This window comes from Lontra canadensis, unplaced genomic scaffold (genome assembly GCF_010015895.1).
Source record: "Lontra canadensis isolate GAN:19392208 unplaced genomic scaffold, GSC_riverotter_1.0 scaffold58, whole genome shotgun sequence".
NCBI lineage: Eukaryota > Metazoa > Chordata > Mammalia > Carnivora > Mustelidae > Lontra > Lontra canadensis.
Genome location: NW_022631052.1, coordinates 7510475 through 7534430, shown reverse-complemented (window position 1 = coordinate 7534430; position 23956 = coordinate 7510475). Strand labels below are relative to the sequence as shown.

Sequence of the window (23956 nt, the reverse complement as noted above, 5' to 3'; positions counted from 1 at the left end):
AAACAACAAAAAAAAGAGATCTGAAATCCTAAACACATGACTTAATACTATTTTCAGGATACTATGCCCTAGACACAACTTTGTAATTCACTAAACCACTACAGTCTTTATATAAAATACTTGAAATTACTCCACTATGGGATGTCCTCATCAAGAAAACTATATTTTTATGTATATAGCAAAATACATCCAGCCCGTTATGAGTGTACTGAACAGTGTCAAAGCTGTCACTCTGATCTGTATGTTCTTGGCTTTCTACAATGAACACAAATTATCTGAGAAATAAAGACATAACAAAATAATAAAATAAAAAATTTAGGGGCGCCTGGGTGGCTCAGGGGTTAAAGCCTCTGCCTTCGGCTCGGGTCATGATTCCAGGGTCCTGGGATCGAGCCCCGCATTGGGCTCTCTGCTCAGTGCAGAGCCTGCTTCTCTCTCTCTCTCTCTGCCTGCTTCTCTGCCGACTTGTGTTCTCTGTCAAATGAATAAATAAAATCTTTAAAAAAAAAAAAAAAAGAAAAATTTAAAGACATTATTTTGAAGAGGATCGAAAAATAGGATACCATAGATATTTCCAAGTAATATTTATCCTTCCAAATTTGGGAAATGCCAATTCACTTCAAGAACAAAAAACAAAATCTATTGTGAATGGCTGTTAGCTAAACAGCCCGGTACCCAACAGAGTAAGAAACATTTTGTTGTTGTGGCCCATACTTTTTCTAGAGTACTGTGTACTAAATTCAACTGTAACTGTATTTTTGTGGTCCCAGGCATAAACAAGATCAACTCCAAAGGCAGAAACTAAAAAAAAGACTTGTTTCCTTGTATGGGCCATTGAAGGACTCTTAGAGTTGTGAATCGGAAACACAGACATCTGAGGACAAGGTACAAAAACAGAACACCGTGCTTTCTGTAGCACGGCAAAGCGGTTAAAGGTACCTAGCCTCTGAAAAAAACAAGCTAACTATATGTGAGAGCCTTGTTAAGGGTCCAAGAGAAAGGCTTTAACTTTCTAGTGGCTTATATTTCTAAATAACAGTGTAGTAAAATGAATACAACAAAAACAGCTGTTGGTCTAGACTGAATAATGAAAATCAAAAATTGTGGTGAGTTAAAACTCAAAAAAGAATTGACTATAGAATTTGACCAGGAAAAAAAAAAATCAATTTAAGAATTTTAGAACCAAGTTCAAAACTGCCCAGAAGAGCCTTTTCAACATGTTATGAACACTCAACACTGCAAAGAATGCTCTCCAAACAAGTAATAGCATTCCCATATTTCCCTCCTCAGTGGACATCTGAAACAGATTAAATTTAAAAAAAAAATTTTTTAAGATTTTATTTATTTATTTGATCAACAGAGATTACAAGTCGTCAGAGAGGCAGGCAGGGAAAGAGGAGAAAGCAGGCTCCCCGCTGAGCAGAGAGCCCGATGCGGGGCTCAATCCCAGGACCCTGAGATCATGACCTGAGCCGAAGGCAGAGGCTTTAACCCACTGAGCCACCCAGGTGCCCCTGAAACAGATTAAATTTTAATATAACTATACATCACCCCTTTTATATCGTCAAAACATACTCCCATACTCTGAATTTTTTTTTTTTTAAATATGCATGTTCTACTTCTTTACCTTTTTCATCTTCATTGGACAATTGCCTGAGACCTGCGCTTTATTTCCAGGTCACAAAACTAAAACACTTATTGAACTAAAAGCATAATAATACTAAATAAGCATGATTTATAACCATTTTAAAACTAAAAATTTATAAACTAAAGAACTGTAAGCCAAATAGGACAAGAAATTTCAGCTGAATATGATCTATAGCATTCTTGACCATGAAACTGTAGAAAATCCTTTACAAACTTTAATACAACTCTTATAATCTATCCTATCAAACGTACCAAGGACTGTTTCTCTGAAGTTTTAAATATTTTTCAACAAAAATGCATTAAAATTCCCCTCTGTTATTAAACAGATTATTCTTTAATTTTAAATAGGTTATTCTTTAAAAAAAAATTTTTTTTCTTTAACAAAAGGGAAAAAAAAAAGTCTGTATAATTGATGTATAGAGTCCTTGTTTAAATAAATCTTATAAACCATGAAGCATATTTAGGAAATCAACATTTACCTCTTCTTGCATAACTGGAGTCCATATCTTTAAACTGTACCACAACAAAGTCTGAACACTTGAACAAAATACTCTCCATTATTTCTTCACGTTTTGGCCCCGAACTGGATTCCATACTTTTCTCATGTGCAGCATCAAGTACCAAATCACACTAAAATGAGAAGCATGAGTAAATATTCAAATTACTTATAAAATAAAATATGACAGGGATTCTTTAGCACATCAAGGTACTATTTCTTATGTCTTTGACAAAAATAATCTATCTCAAAAGAACCTTATAATCCTAAGTTTTTCTCAAAAATATGACCTATTATTTATTCCATCATTCAAAATCCTCTTATCTGAAAGTTGGTCTTTGCTACCATAGTACCATAGTCTGTTTTAAGTACATTAATGGTGATGATAAAGAAAATAATGAACCACTCAATACGTCTTCTAGCCTCCAATGCTTGAAAAGGTCAAGATATTTTAATAAGCACACAGAGCAAGTTTAATTATATGAACCAGTCTACAAAATAATCAGTATTTCAAACTAAAGAGCAAAATCAAAGTGTAAATTTTAAGATTATTTATTTATCTCAGAGAGAGAGAGAGAAAGCACACAAGCAGACAAAGTGGCAAGCAGAAGCAGAGAGAGAGAAGCAGGCTCCCTGCTGACAAGAAGCCCGATGCGGGACTTGATCTCAAGACCCTGGGATCATGACCTGAGCTGAAGGCAGAGGCTTAACCTACTGAGCCACCCAGGCATCCCCAAAGTGTAAATTTTTAAAAGTGCTTTAAAGAACATGAAAATGTCAGAAACAACTACAAACTGCTAAATCAGGAACTAACACACAGTGTCAGGACGGCATACAAACATACAGCAGTTGATGATTCACGGGCTTTTACATTTAACAAAAAGGAAAAGAGTAAAAATTACCTTAGGACTGTATGTTTTAAAAACTCCTTCATATATACCTCCGTTTTTCACTTGTACTTCACATTTGGATCCCTAAAAACATACAATTAATTTATCAAAGAAACAGTGTGCTACCCTGTCAAGAGGGATAATTGTTTTCATTTTACTTCTTATATAGCTCACCAGGCTTCACTCAGCATATTGGGTATTCACTGACAGAACAATAAATTCTAAAATATTAACAATACACTGAATTCTCAAAATTCCTCAGAAGGCATTGCTCAGAGATTGCAGTATGAATTTAAACACTGAAGTTTAAAAAAAATAAATAAATAGATAGATAAAATAAATATGAAGTTAAGTATTTCTGATTCTGGCTTTATTAGGTGACAAAATAATGCACTAATCAACTACTACTATTATTTTATACATACCAGGGTTAAGAAGAATGCTTTTATAGTGTGTCACAATAGTTTGGATGGAGTTCTAAGCTTTTTTTTTTCTAAATAATCCTGATTAAATGTGACCTAAGAAACGTTATTTTGAAAATTATTCATCTACATTTTAGCATCACGAAATTACACTCCCAAGGCAGTTTCTCCCCAATAATCTGGTAACTTACAACAACTGATGTAAGTATATGAACCATCCTCATATTTGCATAGATTCCATCAAAAGAAATCTGGAATATTAAGGAAAAAAACACTATTAGCAATTAGTATTTATCCTTGTATATATATATTAAAATTAACATTTATTTTCTTAAAAAATGTTTAGTTAAGTTTGCGATGCTTTACACGCATTAAAGAAAGACTTGGGTTTACTACGATCTTTGTTTCCTTAGAGAACAGAAGCTTAAGTTTTCAACAGTGAAAACAGTCATACCATCTAACAATGTTTTTGACTACATGTGATACAAAAAAGCAAAAGTGAACTTCCATATATGAGGAATGACAAAACCACAGAAACAAAGGACAGAGCAAAGGCTGGGGAGCAGAGGAAGGAGGAATCACTACTAAATGGCATGAGTGATTTTTCAAGGTGAGAGAACTGTCCCATTATCTTGACTGTGGTGGTGGTTACATAACTGTACGCATCAAAACTCAAAGACCTGTACACTAAACAGGGCTAAGCATATATAAATAAATAAACGGGGTGCAGGAGTGTGCACCTTTGTCAAAGACCCTTGACTATCTTCTCTTAGCACATATGAATCAACGCTAGTGCTCTCAGGTCTCTTCAACCACACCACTCCTTACTACATACTACAAAAGCATGCATCCTTCTGATTTGAAATAAGAGTATCTGTCCAGTAATGCCAAAATCTGAAAGATAAATGACAGTTTGTCATTTATTTTTCCATCACATGGAACTGCCCTTCATGCCCAGTTTAATTTTATTGATAGAGTTCTAAAATTTAAAATAAGAAGGCCCTTTCCAAGGGAGAAAAATGAAAGGACTTAAAAGATAGCATTAATTCAAAATCAAAACCCCAAAGAACTCTGCAAACTCCAATCCTGTTCCACTTATCTTTTGGGGTGTTATTCATTTAGATTTGCCTTTAGCCATTTATAAAACAACAAATGACTTATTACTTTGCATGAAAAATACTATTTACAGATAATTTTACATTTTGTATGAAGAATCACGTCCAAAAACACATATAGCTAATAATTTTATACCAAACAGTACTGAGGTACAAAAGTTGTATGAGGTATAAACCCCAAGATTTCTTTTCATCTTGGCTTTCGTCTATGGTGCAGAAATAACATCTTAGTTACCAATTCTTCCAAACAAGTGACATTAAAATTACTCACCGTGGATTGAGGCAGTCCTTTGCTGTTTCGACCTCTGAAAAAATAAAACATTTATTTAAAGTTCAACAGGAGAAACAAGCTTAAAAATTTTTTTTCTTTAAATTTCATAAATATTTTCAAATTTAAATATTTTCAAATTTAATCATAATTCCATTCAAATTACAGCACAAGCAACCTGGGGGGAAGGCTCATCTAATATCAAGTATAAAGGCTACCTAAGAATGGTTCCCTCTGGCTTCACTGGCTCAGAGACCCAGAACAGGTATGTATCATGGAAGGGAGAAAGGAGGAAGAATGTGAACATGATCAAAATAAAATAAATGAAGTAAAAATAAAAACAGCCTACTGGAAAAAATAACCAATACTAAACATAATAATCTTTAGTCCCATAGTAACCTACTGTTGTGTTACAGAAAGCTACTTAGGAATAAAATATAAATTCTACTCCTGATTTAACTGACATATTATTGACTGACATCAAAGTCACCTCCTGTGTTTTTCTGTTGCCTCTAAAAATAGGCACCATGTTTACAACTGCAGAAAAACATTTGAAAATAAATTAAATCATTCAAAGCACTTTCACTTCTAAGTACCTCTGTCAGGATCTATGTAACAAGTACCTTTCTCTGCCAATCCCCTAGCTCTGAAACAATGCAGAACACCAGTCAGCTGTCAAGTTATTTCCAGTGAATTTAGTTACAGAGCATAATACAAGCTAAGGCTTATTCCACTGGAAAAGATTAGGCCCCTATGAAATGATAAAAACATTAATAACATAAAATGTTATATTCCTCATAAATAACAGAATAAAGGAATAATAATAAAACTGGAATAATAGAACTAGAATCTCTCTCTTTCTCTTTTGAGAGAGACAGAGAAAGTGTGATTAGGGAGAGGGAGAGAATCTTAAGTGCTCTCCACACTCTGCGTGGAGCTGGACAAAGGGCTCAATCTCATGACCCTGAGATCATGACCTGAGCCGAAGGCAGATGCTCAACTGACTGAGCCAGCCAGGAAACCCTAGAATCTTATTATAACAAAATAATCAAGATACTCAAATTAAGTCACAAATTCAAAGAGAAGCACAATTCAGGTCTAAAAAGTCTAATAGTATGAATGTGCCAATTCCCAGTAAAATGGCACTGATCTTAGAACTCCAAGGACAGGGCTGGTTTGCTTTCCAACTCAGTAACCCTCTCTCAACTAGAAAATAACATCTTAGACCAAAGCACCTCTGAAAGTCCTTCCATTTCTAACATTCTGATTCTGTAACTCTTTGTCTCACACACAGAACAGAAAAATTCCTGTAGTTCACGGAATAGGACTAATAATACCATTTATAATACTACAAACCATATACTATGGTAAACACTATGTCAAACTCTCACCCCAACTTTACAGGTGAAGAAACTGGACCTTAGTTAACTATCTTGACCAAAACCATCTGGCTAATGAGCAGTAGAACTGATATTTTAACCAGGTGATCCAAAGTCTAGGCTTTTCATTTGTAGGTTATATTCTGCCTCTCTGAAATTGCATCACAAGGAATAAACTAATTTCACAATTAAACCTAACCAAATTATTTTTTTTTCAAACATCATTTGAATTTATCGGGTTTTTTTAATTATCGGTAGTCTAAAACCAAAGGCTGCCAAATAGCTAAAAATCCTGTGTGGGTTATCTTATCTTGGTGGTTGCTGAGATGCCACAGTTAAGACTTAAACAAAGGGGCGCCTGAGTGGCTCAGTGGGTTAAGCCTCTGCCTTCAGCTCAGGTCATGATCTCAGGGCCCTGGGATTGAGCCCCACATTGGGCTCTCTGCTCAGCAGGGAGCCTGCTTCCTCCTCTCTCTCTGCCTGCCTCTCTGCCTACCTATAATCTCTCTCTCTGTCAAATAAATAAAAAATTTTTAAAAATTAAAAAAAAAAGACTTAAATGCCACCAGTTAAGTACCTTTAAATTCATGTGGCATCCCCATAAAGCTATTTAAAAGAATGTACAGACCCTCTATAGAAGTCACACTATTTATTGATTATATAATTACATCTTCGACTAACAAAGAACTGTTTTGACAATCCAGTTTACTAATTAGAACAAATCATGCAACAAAGAAAATAACAGAAGACCCACAGCAGTATAAAGTGGTACAGAGTGTAGAAACAGATTTCCACTGACCAAACCAGGAAATCGAATAACCAAGGGGAATGTTAGTGTACCATAGTAGCATTTTCTGAAGCTTATGCTAAAAGTCCAAATTCATTCTTTTTTTTTTTTTTCTTTTAGGATCCACTTAGATTATGCTTCACTTTTAATTTTCTTCTTTAGTATTTTGGAATAAAGCATCTTAATGTTTCTTATAGAAACAAAAACAGAATTTCAAAGAAGCCAAGTCAATTAAGTGTCTGCCTTCAGCTCAAGTCATGATCCTGGGATCAGGCCCTGCAGGCAGGGAGCCTGCTTCTCCCTCTCCCACTCCCCCTACTTGTGCGCTCTCTCTCTCTCTCTCAAATAAAATCTTAAAAGGGAAAAAAAAAAAAAAAAGCCAAGATCATACTCTACTCCTAAATATACTTATGATTAGGTGGATCAGATTTAACAAAATAACAATATTCAGGATTGTTACTGAATATGAAGTTAAGGCGTCATTCAAGATGCCAAATTAATATAAATTTTTATATTATAAATTATGAACTATAAATTTGTATTGCTTCAAAATAACACAGAGAGAGGAAATAGAGGGAATTATACTGAAGTAAGACTGGCATGAGTTGCTAACCATTAAAACTAGGTGCCAGGTGTATAGGGGTTCAATATATCATTCTGCCTGCTTTTTATAATTTCCTTAAGTTAAAAAAAAAAACGGTACCTTCTGATATGATGCAATCGGAGTCCAGATTTAATCAAGATCTACTAATTTACAGGAAACATGGTGTGGGAGAATATATTAACTGATACCATGAGGTTATGATCAGTTAAACCAAGACTGTGGTAAATAGGACACAAGTAACAGCTTCTTCAACAAATAAACAGCAGGAGAACAAAAAAAAAAAAAAACAGTGCAGAGGAAGGGAAAATTATAAATTTAAGGACAAACATAAATCAAAAGCAAAGTGTGGCTTCTCAATTTCAAAACTTACTACAAAGCTATAGTGATCAAAATAGTGTGATACTGGCATAAGGACAGACATAAAATCCAATGGAATAGAGAGTCCAGAAATAAGCCCTCACAAATATGTTGAACCCTTACACCTTATAACATACATAAAAACTAACTCAGAATGGGTCAAAGATACAAACTTAAGGGTTAAAACTATGAAACTCTTGAAGAAAACAGAGGGGACAAGTCTTCATGACTCTGAATTTGGCAATGATTTCTCAACTGTGACACCAAAGTGAATAAACAACAACAACAAAAAAACAGTAAAAAAGTCTTCATCAAAATTAAAAGCTTTTGTGCAAAGGATTATCAGAGTTATCAGAGTGAAAAGACAATACTTTTCAGAATGAGAGAAGATACGTGCATTCCACTTATCGGATATGATAAAGGGTTCATGCCAGAATACATAAACTGTAACTTGATAAGAAAAGTACATACAACCTAATTAAAAAATGGGCAAAAGACTTGAATAGCACTCCTCCAAAGAAGTCATACAATTAGCATGTGAAAAGATGCTCAACATCACTAGTCACCACGAAACATGGAAATCAAAACCACAATGAGCTACCACTTCACCCCCACTACTGTAGCTATTATCAAAAAGACAAAAAATCACAAGTGTTGGCAAAAAACTGGCAAAACCCTTCTGCACTACCTGTGGGAATGTAAAATGGTATAGCTACTGTGGAAGATAGTATGGCAGTTCCTCAAAAAATTGAACAGAATTACCATATGATCCAGCAATTACCACATCAGAATATATACCCAAAATAACCGAAAGCAGGGTTCTGGGGATGATTAGATGGCTCAATCAGTTAAGGGTCTGACTGCAGTTCAGGTCATGATCCCGGGGTCTTGGGATCTAGCCCTACATTGGGCTCCCTGCTGCGTGGGCAGTCTGCTTCTCCCTCTCCCTCTGCACCCCCCACCCAGTTTGTGCTTTCTCTCTCATTTGCTGCTCTCTCTCAAATGAATAAAATCTTAAAACAAAAAAGAACTGTGATTTATTAACTTCTATCTACTTTACTGTCCAGAATGTCTTTAATTTCTTAAAATTAAACAACAACAACAACAAAAAAAAACCTCAACTCTACACAGCCTTGAAATTCAAATGCCACCTTTTCAAGAAGCCTTCCTTGGATTACACTATTCCAAATCAAACACGCAGTGCTCTCTTCAACTCTCCAGACTGGAATCTGACATAACCAGATTTGTATTATAGTTACTGGTGACCTATCATATGCCTACTACTCAGGGCCATCAACTGACCAAATCAGAAAATGATGCCTCCTCCAGGGAGTCAAACTCCACACTAGAGAAAAGAGTGTGATCAGCAGCCAGTGCTTTTGTGAAAATTAGAAGAGGTACCAGAAATGGAGGTAGCCCCAAAGGCACATTGTGTGGCCAAAGAAACTCCTGGATTTCAACATGCATTCATGTCCTTGGCCAAAAGCTCCTGGATGAAATAAAACCTAAACCAAGCCTGGCAGACAGTATCTTACACATCTTAGGAACATCTACCAAAATCAGCACAGAAGAACCATAGCTCACATATGACATATAGTTAATAAATAATGAATTAATGAGCCCAGCCAAAAAGAAAGAAAAAGATGGAGAAAGATTTCAAAGTAATCATTACATAAATCAACGGTCAGCAAAATATAGCCCACAACCCATTTTTGTTGAGATTCTGAGCTAAGTACGTTTTTAGGTTGGGAGGAAGATAGGAAGGGAGGGAGGAGAGAAGGGACAAGCCAAGAAGAATATGCAACAGAGAAGTTATATGGCCTCTTAACACCTAAAATACTACCTCTCTGGGTCATTCCAAGAAAAATCTGCTGACCTCTGCACTGAAAAAGTGGCTGTGATGTCAACAACTGCAATTTAAAAAAATAAAAGTTTACTGCTATTTTACATGAACCACTACTTCTAAAACAAATCTGATAGCTTATTAAATACTTTTTTCATGGAAGTTTAATGCAAACATAATTGAAAAAATGTCATCAAAGTGCTCTCATTCTTTATTATTTTTAAGCTTCACAATGGAATTGAGGATGATCCAAATTTTGAAAAAAATCAAGGTATTTTACTAACATCTGATGTCAATACAAGCAAGTTTCACAAAGCCAGGGACTTTGTATCGACTGCTGAATCAAAAGCACATAGCACCAACTGATGAAACAGTAAATGGCAGATTTATACAATAGACTTGACATATCACCTTGTGAATCTCATAAGAATCTTTTTTTTAAGATTTTATTTTTTTTTTATTTGAAAGAGATCAAAAATAGAGAGGCAGGCAGAGAGAGAGGGGGAAGCAGGCTCCCCGCTGAGCATGGAGCCCGATGCGGGGCTCGATCTCAGGACCCTGGGATCATGACCTGAGCCGAAGGCAGAGGCTTTAACCCACTGAGCCACCCGGGCACCCCGAATTTCATAAGAATCTTGACTAGAATTATAAAAAAATAAATTGATGAGACATCTGAACTGGAGGTTCTAGCCTGGGCCATATCAAGGCAAGAAAAAGAAATAAGGGCTGCCTGTATGGATCAGTCCTTAAGCAACTGCCTTTGCCTCAGGTCATGATCCCTGCTCTGCAAGAAGCGTGTTCTCCCTCTCCTACTCCCCCTGTTTGTGTTCCCTCTCTTGCTGCCTTTTTCTGTCAAAAAAATAAATAAAACCTTAAGGAAGGAAGGAAGAAAAGTCACCATGATTGGACAGAAAAAAGGAAAATGTCTTTAGTAATAAAGACAGCATGATCATTTATGCAGAAAATCCTAAGAGAATCTTCAAAAAAACTATAAGAAATAAGAGCTTAGCAAAGCTAACTCAAAAACAGATCAGTGACCTAATCACAAAAGGGTTAAATGAAACTTTTAAAAGAAAATAGGGGGGAAAATCTTTATAACCTTTGGTTAGATGAAGACTTCAGACAGAACAAAAAATGCAAACCATAAAAGCAAAAACTAACAAATGAGACTTCATCAAACTTTTAAGCATTCTGTCCTTTCAAAGACTGTTAAGAAAATTAAGTCAATCCAAACAAGGAAATATTTGCAAAATGTCTAATAATAGATTTACACCAAGAATATACAAACAACTCCTACAACTTAGTAAGAAAAGATAAATAGCCCATAAGTGGGCAGAAGACTTACACAGTCGTTTAACCAAGTAAGACTTCATAAAATTAAAGCCTGATAATACTAACCACGAGGAAGGATGCCAACCAACTGAAACTCTCACACACCACTGCTGGAAAAGGAAATGCAGATTTCTTTTCCTGGAAAAGAGTCTGGCATTTTCTTATAAAGTTAAACATACTAGGTTGCCTGGGTGGCTCAGTTGGTGAAGCATCTGCCTTTGGCCCAGGTCACGATCCCAGGGTCCTGGGACAGATAGGACCGCATTGGGCTCCCTGCTCACTGGGGAGTCTGCTTCTCTCTCTGCCCTTCCCCGCCAGTTCGTTTTCTCGCTCTCTCAAAAATAAATAAAAATGGGGCACCCGGGTGGCTCAGGGGGTTAAGCCTCTACCTTTGGCTCAGGTCATGGTCTCAGGGTCCTGGGATTGAGCCCCACATTGGGCTCTCTGCTCAGCAGGGAGTCTGCTTCCCCCTTTCTCTCTGCCTGCTTCTCTACTTGTGATCTCTGTCAAATAAATAATTAAATCTTTAATAAATAAATAAATACATACATACATACATACATACATAAATTAAACTATTTTAGGGGCCCCTGGGTGACTCAGTCATTAAGCATCTGCCATCGGCTCCGGTCATGATCTCAGGGTCCTGAGATGAGCCTACATCGCATCAGGCTCCCTGCTCGGTGGGAAGCCTGCTTCTCCCCTACCACTCCCCCTGTTTGTGTTCCCTCTTTTGCTGTCTGTCCCTCTCTGTCAAATAAATAAATAAGTAATCTTTAAAAAATAATAAGTAATATTTTAAAAAATAAATAAAATTAATAATAAATTAATTAAAAAAATAAAAAAATAAAGTTAAACATACTAATACAACCTAGCAATCCCACTCCCAGGTAATTATTCAAGACCAAATGAATGTGAATGTTCAGAGCTGGTTTATTCACATAGCCAAATGCTGGAGACAGTTCAAATGTCTATTACCTGATAAATAAATAAACATACTGTGATAGTACATCCTTAATAGAGGAACACTGCTCAGTAATAAAGTTACAAATTACTGATACATGCTACACACAACTTGGATGAATTTCAAAAGCACTGTGCTAAAGGAAAGAAACTAGACACAAATGATCCCATTTATGACATTCTGGAAAGGCAAATCTACAGATACAGAATCAGATCAATGACTACCCTGGGCTAAGAGAGAAGAAAGATATTTACTATAAAAGTACAGCGGGAACTTTAAAGGGTGGTATCTTTTTTTTTTTTAAGATTTTATTTATTTATTTGACAGAGAGAGATCACAAGTAGGCAGAGAGGCAGGTAGGGAGAGGAGGAAGCAGACTCCCCACCAAGCAGAGAGCCTGACTCGGGACTTGATCCCAGGACCCCGAGGATCATGACCCGAGCCGAAGGCAGAGGCTCAACCCACTGAGCCACCCAGGCAACCAAGGGTGGTATCTCAATTGTGATAGTGATTGCATGACTATACACATTTGTTAAAACTCAAAGAACTTTACACTGAATAGGATGAGTTTACTGCATATAAACTATACCTCAAAACCCTGCCACTCGCCAAACTAAAGGCAGATCCAAAGAAAAAAGAAACTCCTAACACATATACCTAAAAAAACGGTGAATTTTGTAACAAAATTAATCTGATGTTAAACACTCATTATACTGGGACACCTGGTGGCTCAGATGTAAAGTGTCTGCCCTCGGCTTGGGTCATGATCCCAGGATCCTGGGTTGGAGCCCCATGTGAGGCTCCCAGCTCAGTGGGGAGTCTGCTTCTCTCTCTCTCACTGCCTCTCCCCCTGCTTGCGCTCTCTCTCAAATGAATAAAAAAAACTTTTTAAAAACTGATTATATTGCAAACGTAAATTTAGTGAATTTTACTGCATATAATTATATATGATTATATAATTATACTTCAATAGTAAAGTTGATTTACTTTTTAAGAGACACACAATTGGGAACATTTGAACTGACTAGACATTAAGTAATACTGGAGAATTTTAATTTTTTACATGTGATTATTTTCTTTTAAGTAATCTCTACCCTCAATGTTCAGGGGCTTGAACTCATGACCCTGAGGTCAAGAGTCACAGGCTCTACTGACTAAGCCAGCCAGGGGTCACTAAATGTGTTGTTCTGTTTTTAAAGATTTTATTTATTTGACAGAGACAGACATAGCGAGAGAGGGAGCACAGGCAGGGGGAGTGGGAGGTAGAAGCAGGCTTCTCATCTGAGCAGGGAGCCCAACGTGGGGCTTGATCCCAGAACCTGGGCATTATGACCTAAGGCAAAGGCAGCCACTTAACGACTGAGCCATGCATGTGCCCGTACATGTGTTGTTTTTAAAACTTTCATTCTCTTAGAGAGATTATCTATTGAAAAATTGCTTTAAAATAATATGGGAACTACATTAAGACAGTATGATGTCGACATAAGGACAAATAAAAGAGCTATGAAACAGCATTCAAAGTCCAAAAAAAAAATTTTTTTTTTAAAGATTTTATTTGATAGAGAGAGACACAGTGAGAGAGGAACACGAGCAAGGGGAGTGGGACAGGGAGAAGCAGGCTTCCCGCCAAGCAGGGAGCCGGATGTGGGGCTTGATCCCAGGACCCTGGGATCATGACCTGAGCAGAAGGCAGACGCTTTACAACTGAGCCACCCAAGCATCAACCCCCCCGAAAATTCTTACAGTTATGGCCAATGACTTTTAGGAAGAGCCAAAACAACTTATTGGGGAAATAATAGTCTTTTCAACAAACAGCGCTGGCATAATTACATACCCATATGCAAAAGAATGTAGTTGGACCTCTACCTCATACCACATATAAAAATTCAAAATAGATCAAATACCTAAATGTAAAGACTATAAAAACTCTTAGGAGAAAAAAAAAATAGGGTTAAATCTTCAAGACCTTGGATTTGGAAATGGATTCTTTTTGTTTGGTTTGTTGTTTTTTAAAAAAATGTATTTATTTGAAAGGGACAGCCTAAATGCGAACCTGAGCAGAGGTAGGGGGAAAAGCTCCCCTGGCCTGATGTGGGGCTCGTAAGACCCTGGGATTATGACCTGAGCTGAAGGCAGTGCTTAACTAACTGAGCCACCCAGGTGCCCTTAGCAATGGATTCTTATATAAGACTGTAAAAGCACAAACAATGGATATATATTTTATATGGAACTCGATCAAAATCAGAAATCTGGGGTGCCTGGCTGGCTCAGTCAGTAGAGCATGCAACTCTTGATCTCAAGAGTTCAAGCCCCACGCTGGGCATAGAGCTGACTTATCGAAAAAAAAATAATAATAAATATATATATATTTTTTTTTTCTGCGAAAGACATCAATAAAACAATAGCCAAAAAACTCCAAAACCAAAAACATGAAAAAAAAAAACAGAAATATGAAGGACTATGAATAAATTATGGAAGAAATCTCAGATACCCCCTAACACAAGGAAACCAAAAGCACAGGACTCCAGAGTGCACTCCTTAAAAACAGAGGGCAACCATATCAAAACCCAAAGTTCTACTCTACTGCTTTTTAGACAGCTCAGTTTCAAATCCTAGGCCAGCCACTTACAGGAACCCCAGAATGGTTATTTAACCACTCTGGTCCCCAATTTTCTTATCTGTAAAACGTTAGTAAGAAAAGTCATAAGGTTGGGGGTGCCTGGGTAGCTCGGTTGGTTGAGCATCTGACCCTTGCTATCAGCTCAGGTCATGATCTCAAGGTGAGAGGATGAAGCCCTGCATCACGTTCCATGCTTGGTGGGGAGCCTGCTTCTTTCTCCCCCTCTGCCTGTCCCCCTGCTTACACTTGCTCTTTCTCTGTCAAATAAATAAAATCCTTTAAAAAAATTTCTCTCTTTCCCTCTACCCCTTCTCCCCATTCACATGTACTCTCTCTCTCTCAAATAAATCTTTATAAAAAAAAAAGTCAAAGGGTTGTTGAGGATCAAATAATACTCAAAATGTACATACATAAACGTGTGTGCGCATATACAATCTCATTTGGACCAGAGTTATAGGCTTATTTTATGTCAATTAAACTTCATTAAAGGTGTAAAATAAAGTCTGGCACACAGGAAACACTCAAAAACTAGTTTGTTTTTTAACTTTATATTTGACAAATATTTATTGAAACAGCAAGATGAATACAGCCTTGTCTTCAGGCAGCTTACACTTCAGAGGTTATGTCTAGGACAGAAAGTTTAGAATGTATATTTTCATATGCATATTTTATCTGTTTCCTTCACCACCTGAATAAATAAAAACATACAAACAACCCAAGAGCACTCCTTTTTTTTTTTAAAGTAGGCTCCATGCCCAACATGGGGCTCGAACACATGACCCTGAGATCAAGAGTTGCATGCTCTGACTGAGCCAGCCAGATGCCCCCCAAGAACACTCCTGGTAACTGAAACACATTTAAAAAATCTAGCCAAGAATAAAATTCCTTCCCTTATCATTTCAAAATTCCGGGGGTCCAGGAAATACGCAATATTCATTGGAACTGCCATCCACAATGTAATTATGGAACTTTTTATTTCTTCACTTTTCACAATTCTGCTACTTCATTACCATCTTTCAACACTGTAGCTATACATGTCATTTGCTAGTTTCTACAACTATTTCAACAGGCCTGAGTAAATGCAATCAAAATACTTCACTGACCCAGATTTCTAGAACCAGAAACTGTTGTCTGGATGTAACTAATATTCTCTGACACACTTAGAATACTACATACCTCCAACCCCTTTCCAGTAGAAGCTGTAATAATGCTCTTCTCCTCAGGTATTCATATGGCTACCTGCTTGTTATTTAGATCTCAATTTAAATGTCCCCTCCTCAGAAAGGCCTGCCCTGACCATATTATCAAACGTAGTTCCCCAATAGTATAACACCGTTTTAGTACTTATTAGTAACTAATCTTTAGTGCATCATAGAACTTAATATCTGAAATTCTATTATGTGTTCATCTATTTAATTTCTCGGTCTACCTCCCACTCCCAGAATATAAACCCCATGGGGGCAAACACTTCTGTCTCCTTCACCACTGTGTGCCCACAGCTAAACAGAGCCTGGCACACAGTAAGTATTCTAAATTGTTGATTAAGTATACAGAACAGTTTATGTGAATTATGACAAGTATCAACTAGTTCAATTTCTTTTTATAGTACAGAGTAACTACAGTTGTCAAGAGAAAGGACAACTAAAACCTAGAAATCTAATTCCAGCTCTTACAGTTAACTCACTTACGTGAGTCATTTTGTTCTTCCCATTTCAGTTTTTTTATTAGAAAGGGAAATTCTGTAACTAGTACTTACTGAACAACTATTTCCTCACTGAAAAGATGAGTAAAGCTAGGGTTTTTTTTTTTTCTTTTTAGCAAACTAAGGTGGACTGGCAACTCTAAATTCACACAAAACAACTGTCAGATTAATCCAGTTACATAATCATCTAGAATCAACATTTCAAAAAAACTACCATCCCGTAAGAACTAATTCAACTTCTCTACAAACAGCTGGGATTAAAAATCTGACCCTACCATCACTTCTAGCTCTGTGACCTTAACCTCGTAACTTTAGCTGTTTGTGTCTCAATCTACGATCTGTAAAATAGTGATAAATACAGTACCTTCTGAAAAAGAACAAAAACAAAAACCAGTATCTGCACATAAGGTTATAAAAAATTAAATGATATTCATATAGACAGCCTGGCTTAAGAATAACACCTGGTACATTAAATAAATGCTTAATAATTGTTGGCTTAATACAATTATTTTCCTCATATTATAGAACAAACTAAAGCTGTACAAAAATATCTCTTTGGGGCACCTGGGTCGCTCAGCAGGTTAAGTGTCTACCTTCAGCTCAGGTCATGATCCCAAGGTCCTTGGATCAAGCCCCACATCAAGCCCCACTTTGGGCTCCCTGCTTCCTCCTCTCCCTCCACTGCTCACATGCCTGTTCTCTCTCTCTCTCTCAAATAAATAAAATCTTTAAAAAGAAGTATCTCTTCAAAGGAAGTTTTACTTAGAGGAAGGGATAAGAGGCTTGACCATAACATGAAGCCATACACAATTAGATACAACCTAGACACATCAAAAGTTCCACAAGACTCCAATAAAAAGGAGTTTCAGGGCTCAAGTTCAGTGTTGTCCAACAGAACTTTCTATAATGATTAAAAAAGGGGTGTGTGTGTGTGTGTCTGGGTGGCTCAGTTGTTAAGCGTCTGCCTTTGGCTCAGATCATGATCCCAGCATCCTGGGATCGAGCCCCATTCTGGCTCCCTGCTCAGTGCTTCTCCCTCTCCAGCTCCCCTGTGCTTGTGTTACCTCTCTCGCTACCTGTTTTTCATAAATAAATAAAATCTTAAAAAAAAAAAAAGTTCTATTGTACTGCCCAATATGGTAGCCCAGGGGCACACATGATGGGTAAGGAATTGAAATATGGCTTACTTCACTGAGCCACCCGGGCACCCCTTTTTGGTAAAAGTTTGAAGATGTGTCTGGGAGAATGATTCTTGAATCACTATACTGTATGCCTGAAACTAACTCTGTATGTAAGTGGTGAAGTGTGACTGAGGACTGAATTTTAATTTTAATTAACATAACTGTAAATTTAAATAGCCATATGCAGATAACAGCCACCATACAGGACAGTACAGTTTCAGTCCTCTCCCTGAGCTTGCTTCCTCCGCACAAGGCCCTATTGACCTTCCAAAGCAGTCATCATCCCCTCTGACCAAAAGTGCTTCCATATGGTAAACTCAAGTCTCTGTCCCAATGGTTTTACCCATTGGTCATTAATCTTTCCTGGGGACTCAAAACAACTTTAATCCCCTTCAAAAGACAACAAGTGACAATGAAGAAGAAGGGAGTACAGGTGAAAAAAGATGAGCCATCACTGCTAAAGCTGAGTGGTAGCTAAACAAGGCTCATTAAACTCTTCTACTTTTACATATGTTGAAATTCTTTTTTTTTTTTTAAAGATTTTATTTATTTATTTGACAGAGAGAGATCACAAGTAGGCAGAGAGGCAGGCAGAGAGAGAGGAGGAAGCAGGCTCCCCGCGGAACAGAGAGCCCGATGCGGGACTCGATCCCAGGACCCCAGGATCATGACCTGAGCCGAAGGCAGAGGCTTTAACCCACTGAGCCACCCAGGTGCCCCACATATGCTGAAATTTTCTATTTAAAAAATTCTCATTGGTATTTATTTCCGAACTCGCTTCATTCCTTCTCTAACTATAGGGGCTTCCAAATCTGACCCCCCGCTGTCAGTAAGTGCCTCCCTTACATTTCTTCTGCCACACTGTGAACCACGTCTTTCTACACATGCCATGTTGATAGCATCTTCTGCTTTAGCAGAAACTTCTTTGCCAGGAACTTTCTCTTCTCTTCCACGGCCTCACTGAAAAGTGCTCATCATTCCTCAAGATCCATCTCAACTCTCCTGCTTTCTTCAAGGTTTTTTTTTTCCTAACCGCCCACCCACAGCAGTCACTCACTCCCTCCTCAGTGCTACCAGCTTACACTATCTGAATGCCTGCCTTCCCTACTACACTGAGAAACCTGCAAGCAGAGATGTTTCATTCATCTTTTAAGGTTTTAATTTTATTCCAGTTAGTTAACATACAGAGTTAGTTTCAGGCATACAGTATAGTGATTCAAGAATCATTCTCCCAGACACATCTTCAAACTTTTACCAAAAAGGGGTGCCCGGGTGGCTCAGTCCTTAAGCATCTGCCTTCAGCTCAAGTACGATCCCACAGTCCTGGGATGGAGCTCTGCATCGCATCGGGCTCCCTGCTGTGCGGGAAGCCTGCTTCTCCCTCTACCACTCCCCCTGCTTGTGTTCCCTCTCTCGCTGCCTCTCTCTCTCCCTCTGTGTCAAATAAATAAATAAATAAATCTTTTAAAAAAAAAACTTTTACTGAAGTAATGAACAGTATACATACAAGCTCAACAAAAGGCTAAACTGCATACACTCATCCAGTACCAATAAGCACTTCCCAGCCTTAACTTCCTCATGTAGTTTCTACCAATTTCCAAAAATGCTAATTAACAGCTAAAAGTTACTGAGCACTTACTACATACCCAGGCATTGATTTAAACACTTTACAGGCACAATTCATTTCATACTCATCATCCCCATTTCACAGACGAAGAAACCCAAGCACAAATGAAATAGCCGGCCTTACGTCACAAAGAAAGGAGCTAGGGTGCTAAACGAATTGTTGTATGACTTCGGACAAGTCATTTAAAGTGCCTGCTCCTGTGTAAAATAAAGAAGATGAGTCATGATGATCTGAAATGCAAGCTTCCAATTTTAAAATTCAGATTTGTGGGAAGGGAATAGGATGCCAAATAGAAGGAACACTGATCTGTGAAAAGAAAAGTAATTTTAGGCATTTTCCATAAAACAGTTTGAGGGAAAATGTCAATCTTTATTCTTGTATTTCATAGCAAACTACTATAGAGAAATATGGAAATGTTCTCAAACACTAACATATGGGACGAGCTAAGTTCTACGGGAGTTAATAAAAAGAAAAATGAGAATTTGTTTCAATGGAAGATTTAGGCTAGATCTAAGGGATCTAAGGATGAGGATGAGGATAAATATAAGGACATGGAAACACAGAAAAATGATGGAAGAGCAAGAAGGGAATGAAGGCTGAGCCTGGTACCTACAGAGGTGATGAGAAAGGAGACCATAGTGATTTAAATGGGTCATGTTTTGAAGAGCTGATGGAAAATAGGACCAAAAAGATAAAATGGGGTTTTATAAAGGGTCATCAAATGCTCTGTTTTTATATGTCCCAGGATTTAATATATACACAAAAAAGACTGTATGTGGCATGCAAAGCCCAAGTCATCTGGCTCGTCACTGAAAAAGCCTGCCAATCCCTAGGTTAGATCATGGAAAGGTGAGGAGGACCTTGGGCTTGGGAACAGGGTGATTTCTGAACAAAAGTAGAGTTTAAGTCTAACAGCAAAAGGTAGGCCAGGTTAATCTGGTGGACAAAATTAATGTGTTGCAGTAATTAAGAATAAAATGTATGATCACCTAAAATGATGGTCTGGCCCATACACGTAACTGCAGCAGTAATTTCCCTTAAGTCCGCAATCATTTCCTCAACTATTAATCCTTTCTCTCTGGAAGACTAATGTGTGCTAAGTCTTATTTAGTGTGTCCTAGCCCCAGGGCTATGCAGCCTCTAACGTGACTAAGACAGGGAGAGTGGAGAAGTGGGTTCTACACTAATTTTCCTATAGAAATATCGTAAGTGGTGTTTGGGTTCTTAGTTCAAACCACAAACGCCTTCTCAACCCATGATATATACAATACTTAGTTCAAATTAATTATGGGTTACAACTGACAATCTGACAAAATAGGCAGGTGTTGAAAACTAACCACCATTTAAAATACTGTTTTCAGATTTTAAAATAAAAGTCATGAACTTTTAGATCCAGATTCATTTATAAATAAACGTAACTGCCAGGACTAAGGCATGGATAACTGAAGCTATTTTATGGCTAACAATAATGACTGAATTGTTTCCATGGATTTTTATCAGTTTTGTCAGAGAGCTGCACTAGAAGCAGCGGAGCAGTTATTAAAAGTGAAAGCGCGCTCATGGCCTCTGCGGGGAGGGCTGGGCGCCTCTACTTTCCCTCACGTGCCCCGATGATGCGGCTGGGCACGGCGGGAGCGAGTGGCCGCCAGGAAAGCCCGAGGCCTTCTCTCCACAAATTGTTTCCTCGGTCCACGCGCCTCAGCACAGGAGCTCACCAAGTAGCTCTTTACAAAGTTTTGGAATGCAATAGAGAAAAAGAAAAAAGACAGGGGCGCGTGGGTGGTCAGTGGGTTAAAGCGTCTGCCTTCGGCTCAGGTCATGATCTCGGGGTCCTGGGATCGAGCCCCCCCATTGGCCTCTCTGCTCAGCAGGGAGCCTGCTTCCCCCGCCCTCTGCCTGCCTCTCTGCCTACTTCTGATCTCTGTCAAATAAATAAATCTTAAAAAAAAAAAAAAAAGAAAGAAAGAAAGAAAAGACCGACATCTCCGCAAATTACTACAGTAGTTTGCAACTTGCTACCTCCAATTGGGAATGTGTGTTTGGGAAAGGAGTGAGAACACTGACGCAGAACAGTGCTGGTGGCAGGAGGTACAATGGCGGACAAAACCACCCATCCCTGCTTTCATGGAGCCAAGAGTTCACCGAGGATGCCTGACCCTGAGCAAATGACCATAGCGTATTAGAGCAACCAAAGAACCTAGAAAGAAAGAAGGAAAATTTCTCCCTCCCCCACCCTGCGCCCCCTGACAGTTTGGTGACCTGCAAAGGGACCTTTGCTGGATGGACACAGCTTCCTCCAGGGCAGCTGCAGCTGAGAACGCCGCAGAAGCCAGGCAAACAAGCTAGAGCTGGACAACTTGATATAAACTTCAAAGAAATCACCACAATAGCTCATGTACAGACAATCTTAATGCCTCTGCGCCACAGAAGGGTCACCAGAGACATTCGAACTGCCAACCAGAAAAATCTGTCAGGTTACTGCTGTCCTTTCTCATTCCTTCTGAAGAGGTTTGGAGCCAGATATCTAAAAATCTTCTCGACTGGCTGCCTTCAGAACTCAGAAACTAGGAGTATAATCTTCTCCAGGCATTAACTATTGTTTTCCTTTTGTTTCCATAGAAATGCTTCTTATTAAATATCTAATTGCTTGCACCACAGACCTAACTTTGGAAGTCCACCTGCATTTCTGCCTCCTAAATTGAGACACAAGTGTTTAACTGAACTGGCCTACTCTCTGGACTAAGAGACTTGTCCAGTGAGATAGGGCGATTTACCAACTCAACTTACAAACTATGGAAAGTTTCAAAGATGAGACTGAAGGGAACAGAATATGCCACTTTGGCATGTAGATTATTTTAACTTGAAGGCAATCAAGTCTCGGTAGACTCAAGAAAAACTGACTGAGGATGGCTAAAAGAAATTGCCCAAAAGAAATTTAGATGGGGAGCCTGGCCCAGAAAGAGAGTTATTACCAGAGGGTTTTTTTGTTTGTTTTTTTTTATTTTTTAATCTGAAAGACTTATCCACATGGCAGGGCCAACATCTGCCTAGGAAACATCTGCTCTTTTCATCTTCCTGCAAGTTGCCCTCCTTCCCTTTGAAGCCCCAGCCCCATCTCTTTCCTCAGCTCAGGATGGCATGTGAGCCTCCATTGCCTGACTGCCTCTGAGTCTCTCTTTTTTTTTTTTTTTTTTTTTTTAATTTATTTGACAGATCACAAGTAGGCAGAGAGGCAGGCAGAGAGAGATAGGAGGAGGAGGCAGGCTCCCTGCTGAGCAGAGAGCCCGATGTGGGACTCGATCCCAGGACCCTGAGATCATGACCTGAGCCAAAGGCAGAGGCTTTAGCCACTGAGCCACCCAGGCACCCCTGAGTCTCATATTTTTGTGGGACTTCTGTACCCACAAAATTAAATTTGGTTTTCCTGTTAAAATAAATAAACAGATAGATAGATAAATAAATGCAAAAGTGCTTAAGTCTCACAGGCTTAGAATCTCAGCTTCATCTCTTCCTAGCTCTTTGACCTTGGGCAAGTTCCTTAATTTCCCTGAACTACCTACCACTTCCTCATCTGTAAAATGGATATGGCACTACCAACCTGACAGGCTGACCTGTTCTAAGGAGTAAAGGATACAGACGGGCACCTGGGTGGCTCAGTTGGTTAAGCGACTGCCTTTGACTCAGGTCATGATCCTAGAGTCCTGGGATCAAGCCCCGCATCGGGCTCCCTGCTTGGCAGGGAGTCTGCTTCTCCCTCTGACCCTCCCTCTTCTGATGCTCTCTCTCTCTCTCTCTTTCTCTTTCAAGTAAATAAATACGATCTTAAAAAAAAAAGAAGAAGAAGTAATGCACCCGGCACGGTTCCTGAAAACTAACAGGTCCACGATAAATGGTAACTATCATTATATAAACAGAAAGTTCTTCATAAACTGTTTTCACATCACAGATACCTAAACTTTTTTCAGAAAAATGGCTGCTGCTACTACTACTACTACCACTCAACTCAGAAATGCTAGCTTTTTCCTAACACATTTTATATAGGAAAAAAGTTTTTGTCAACAGGGGTTCTTATTCTCTAACCTTTCAGACTGGGTTAAAAATATGCAGACTTCCTATAACATTTGCAGACTATAAACAACTAAATTCTGTATCCATCACAAATGCAAATTCCTCACTTTCTTCTCCATTGTTCATCCTAAGGAGCCTCTGAAGTACATTTCTTCACCAGGTAAAGCAAATTCCCGGTCAATTAAAATAAGAAGCTAATTGTAATTTTCCTTAAATCCATGACCAGGGCCTTCTGGGTGGCTCAGTTAGGCATCTGACTTCACCTCAGGTCTTGATCCCAGGGTTCTGGTATGGAGCCCTATGTGGGGCTCCCTGATCAGCAGAGAGCCTGCTTCTCTCTCTCCCTATTCCCCATGCTTGTCCTCACTCTGTTAAGTAAATAAAATCTTAAAAAAAAAAAAAAAATCCAGGGTGCTTGGGTGGCTCAGTCTTTAAGTGTCTGCCTTCCGCTCAAGTCAGGGTCCTGGGATCATCAGGCTCCCTGCTCAGCGGGAAGCCTGCTTCTCCCTCTCCCATTCCCGCTGTTTGTGCTCCCCCTCTGTCTGTCTCTGTCAAATAAATAAATAAAATCTTTAAACAAAAAAAAAAATCCATCACCAGTTTTCTTCTCATCTCACTTGCAGACCTTTTCAGAGATCCTAATACAACAATATT

At 38.4% G+C, this 23956-nt stretch overlaps 1 protein-coding gene across 9 annotated transcripts in view; it reads right to left on the bottom strand.

The window, feature by feature from the left end:
* Positions 1-23956, bottom strand: part of ATXN2 (ataxin 2) — a 111487-nt gene that overhangs the window by 72250 nt on the left and 15281 nt on the right. For all 9 annotated transcript variants that reach the window (XM_032876279.1, XM_032876280.1, XM_032876283.1 and 6 more), the window contains 4 exons: positions 4842-4875; positions 3647-3706; positions 3046-3117; positions 2127-2277 (listed from right to left, as the gene is read on the bottom strand). In XM_032876279.1, the coding sequence (XP_032732170.1) occupies positions 2127-2277; positions 3046-3117; positions 3647-3706; positions 4842-4875 (317 nt within the window). Of the gene's footprint in view, positions 1-2126; positions 2278-3045; positions 3118-3646; positions 3707-4841; positions 4876-23956 lie in introns of those variants that run through there.